Source organism: Pteropus alecto, unplaced genomic scaffold (genome assembly GCF_000325575.1).
Source record: "Pteropus alecto unplaced genomic scaffold, ASM32557v1 scaffold42, whole genome shotgun sequence".
Lineage (NCBI taxonomy): Eukaryota > Metazoa > Chordata > Mammalia > Chiroptera > Pteropodidae > Pteropus > Pteropus alecto.
Genome location: NW_006434825.1, coordinates 15038114 through 15042331, shown reverse-complemented (window position 1 = coordinate 15042331; position 4218 = coordinate 15038114). Strand labels below are relative to the sequence as shown.

The 4218-nt window shown below is 49.3% G+C and overlaps 1 protein-coding gene across 1 annotated transcript in view; it reads left to right on the top strand.

Moving 5' to 3' along the window:
• DHX38 (DEAH-box helicase 38) overlaps window positions 1-4218 on the top strand; it is an 18042-nt gene that overhangs the window by 3092 nt on the left and 10732 nt on the right. The window contains 9 exon segments of the mRNA XM_015587781.2: window positions 1-33; window positions 708-809; window positions 1334-1481; window positions 1636-1754; window positions 1912-1988; window positions 2442-2597; window positions 3139-3300; window positions 3490-3597; window positions 3960-4072. The exon segment at window positions 1-33 is cut by the window's left edge and continues 21 nt beyond it. Coding sequence (XP_015443267.1) covers window positions 1-33; window positions 708-809; window positions 1334-1481; window positions 1636-1754; window positions 1912-1988; window positions 2442-2597; window positions 3139-3300; window positions 3490-3597; window positions 3960-4072 — 1018 coding nt within the window.

Genomic DNA, 4218 nt, shown 5'->3' with positions numbered 1-4218 from the left:
GGGATCGGGACGGTGACCGCAGGAGAGAGAGAGGTAAACTGCCCAACATAGTTCCTATAGTCTTTTAAGCATTTAAATTAACATGCCAGCTGCTTTCCTATTGTAGTTTTTATAATGCCCATTAAATTAGGGAGCCCTGTTTGTATAATGCCATCCTGATTGTTTTCGACCCTCAGGGTTGGGAATAGCAGGCTGTCCTTAAGGGCTGTTACTTGCAACATAGCTGCTTTGCTTGAGTGTGTGGTCCTCATTTTATTATGAAACTGGGAAATAAAGGTGATAATGGGGAATATGCCTAAGAAACCAGAATCTGCAGTAGTGTCGATGATAGGGAAAGGACAGAGCTATGGAGCAAGGCTGGACATAAAATCCAGTGCGGGCTTTGCTCAGTGTCGTTTAACTTTTATAGGTTATAGACTTGCAACTATTAAATAGCTAATCACTATGGACTTGTAACTATTCTTTTTTGAATTTTTGCAGGAAAATAACTGTTACTGTGAGTTTGAAACTTTCTAGCCAGTAACTATTTTTTCCCCTTGAAAGAATGGGGATATGTGAGTGTCAGGAGTCCATGGATCGCATTAGAGCAGTGCAGGTTGCACCTGTGAGTGAGTGCGTGGGGAGGCTTGTCGTTTCTCTAGGGTGAAGATGGGTGGAAGTTGGGACAGGACACATGTTTTCTAAGCTCTGCGTGTGACTCTTGACAGATGAACGGGATAGAAGCAGGCACAGCAGCAGGTCGGAGCGAGACGGAGCGTCGGAGCGCAGCAGAAGGGGTGAACCGGAGAGCCCGCGGCACCGGCCCAAAGGTAGACGGGCCTGTTGCTGGTGGTGGTGTGTGAGGGGTCAGGTACATAAAGAGTGGAGCGAGCGACTGCTGTCCTCAGTGGTTTGCTGTCGGCAGAGTCCGAATTCCTAATTCTCCCATGAACTTCTTGGAATACTTGGTCCTGATCCAGGTGGGAAGGCCCTGGACCTCACTGTCGAGATGGATATGCTCCTATAAGGTGATAGGCTGGTTTACTGAATGGTCACTTTTCCAAATGGCAGAAAAAAATAGCTGGGGAGCAGAAGAAGGATTTATTAAAAAGAATTCTTTATATGTAAGAGGGATATGTTTACAGAGATAAATTGAGTATTCCTTGAAGTGTTATAAAACAGACAAAAACTGAGCATTAAAATTTAGGTATCTTTAAAAACTGTCAGAACCATCTTATCCATTCAAATAGGTACAAAGTTTGTAAGCAATGAAATAAATTTGGGGAATTGACTTTAGGCTAATAGTCCTGGTTAAATTAGATGTCACCTGTGGATGTGTCTTTTGCGGCCCCAGATGCAGCCACCCCTTCAAGGTCTACCTGGGAGGAAGAGGACAGTGGCTATGGCTCCTCAAGGCGCTCGCAGTGGGAGTCGCCCTCCCCAACGCCTTCCTATCGGGATTCTGAGCGGAGTCATCGGCCATCCAGTCGAGATCGGGATAGGTGATGTTCTGGGCAGTGCAGCCCAGTTTTTCTCGGTGGGTGGCATGGGTGGATGTGATGAGGGCAAAGAGATCGGGGCCACTAGAACAGATGGCAGCTGCGGAACATACCAGCTTAGTGACTATTTGGTGATGCTGGTTATACTGATTCCCAGGTCTGTGAGGAGCAGATACTCAGATGACACACCTCTGCCAACTCCATCCTACAAATACAATGAGTGGGCCGATGACAGAAGACACCTGGGGTCTACCCCACGCCTGTCGAGGGGCCGAGGTAAGGTAGGGTGGGAGTCGGAGGTGGAAAGCAGGGTCACTCATCTGGTGAGGCTGAGCGAAGCTGTCCTTCTGGAGCTGTGTAGCTTTGCAGGTCTGTTGGTCGCCACCGGGGATAAGCTAGGGTTGTATGGACTGACCTGCTACATGTCCTTCAGGAAGACGTGAGGATGGCGAAGAGGGAATTTCATTTGACACGGAAGAGGAGCGGCAGCAATGGGAAGATGACCAGAGGGTAAAAACTTTACATCTTCGAGGGACTTAATGAGGGAGGTGGCCATCTGTCGGCGAGTGGGTGACAGGAGGTGTCAGAGACCAAGTGCCACGAGTGACGCTCCCGTGGGGTTGGACTTTGATCAGAGTAGTTAACACTGGGCAGTCTCAGCGAAGCTGAGCCCAGTTCAGTCCCGAAGCCCGGGAATTCTTCTAGGGGGCACAGGCTCCGCGGTGAAACCTCCTGCCCAATGCAGGTCAGACCTGTTTTCTAGTTATGTGTTGATGCCCCCACGTGGTCAATCTAAGAAGTGCTGTCATGATGGGCTGCCATTTAAAGTGCCTTTAGCACCCTCTCATAAGTGCTATTCCACTGTACCAGTTACTCTTTACCAAACGTGTCCTCTCTGTTGGCCACGTCTTGCACATAAACTGGATCTGTCCTTTGTTCATTGCTTCGTCTCTTGCGCTTCAGCAAGCTGACCGGGATTGGTACATGATGGATGAGGGGTATGATGAGTTCCACAATCCCCTGGCCTACTCCTCTGAGGACTACGTGAGGAGGCGGGAGCAGCATCTGCATAAACAGAAGCAGAAGCGTATTTCGGCTCAGCGGAGACAGATCAATGAGGTGAGACTGCCTACATAGTTGCAGCTGATTCCGCTGGAGTTGGGAGCATGTGGGAGAAGCAGCAGGTTGTGCATGTGATGACAGCTCAGTTTGTTTCTCTATTGCTGAAGTACTAGATTTAGCTATAACTCTGCAGGTACAAGAGGGGTGGAACTTTTTATTAGTAGCTTAAAATAAACCCCAACTCATAACTTCTCTCTTTTGCAGTGCTTCCTTCAGGGGTGCCGTTGATGGAAACTAATAGGGTGGGACTTGGCTCTGTGGTCTCTGTTCTTTACGTCTCTGAGTGAGGCTGGAGACAGTCACCATTTGTGTGTCCATATAGAGATTCTGACTGAGATGTTAAGTTCTGCTTCTTTGAAAAAGTACAGCAGGTGATTTTGGATTAGTGACTCTTCTAAGGAGCTGCAGGAGAGGCCTGTGACATCTCTGCAGCCCCCACGGCCCTTCTGTCAGGACTTGATGCATGGACTTGCCTGGTGACCTTTCGGGACGACCTGTCAGTTGCATTCTGAGTGCGGCCCCCATTGTGTCCTTACAGGATAATGAGCGCTGGGAGACAAACCGCATGCTTACCAGTGGCGTGGTCCATCGGCTAGAGGTGGACGAGGACTTTGAAGAGGATAGTGCGGCCAAGGTGCACCTGATGGTGCATAACCTGGTGCCTCCCTTTCTGGACGGGCGCATTGTCTTTACCAAGCAGGTGAGGTTCCTCTGTGGCCCGTGAGAAGAAAGTAGAAATGGAAAGAAAAAGACAGGAAAGGAGAAAAAAAGGCCCCATCGCAATAATAGGGTAGCCATCCCTTTCCTTTACTAGGGCTGTTGTGAAATGGACCTTCTTGTTGAGATTAATGATCAGTGGGGAATTTTTCTGTCCCTCAACCTCTTGCAGCCAGAGCCTGTGATTCCAGTCAAGGACGCCACTTCTGACCTGGCCATTATTGCTCGAAAAGGCAGTCAAACAGTGCGGAAGCACAGGGAGCAAAAGGAGCGCAAGAAGGTTGGTTTCCTGTCATCTGGGGCTGGAGAGTCTCTGCATGTTCTTTTCTTTTTTTTCTTTTTATGTTATGTCAGACGGCGTAGGCAGGTTTCTTGTTAGAATTTAGAGGACACTCGGAGCAAGAACCGGCCCTTGGCAGAGGGCACCGCGCTTCTCCACCGGGGCCTGGTGAGGGCAGCCACAGGGCTTGATGCTTTGGGAGCCTGAGGTCGAGCACTGGAGTGCACGCTGGGTGCCACTGCTGCCTTCTGGGAATTTACCACCTGCTGCTAGATGAAACCTGTTGTCAAATGGGATTTATTTTCCATTGCTCATAGTCATGTCACAGGATGGAGCAGATATGCCTTTAATGTCCTTTTCAGGCTCAGCACAAACACTGGGAACTGGCTGGAACCAAACTGGGAGATATAATGGGTGTCAAAAAAGAGGAAGAGCCAGATAAAGCTTTGACAGAAGATGGTAGAGTGGACTACAGGTGAGAGCCCTGGCCAGCCAGGGCCGTCTCCAAAGACGGGCCCTCAAAGCGGAACTGATAGAATTCATGGCTCATGAACAGGAAAGTGATGTCACTTTGAGTCTTCTGGTCTCTTCTGGTCCCTTCCTCCGAGTCTCCTTCCAGCT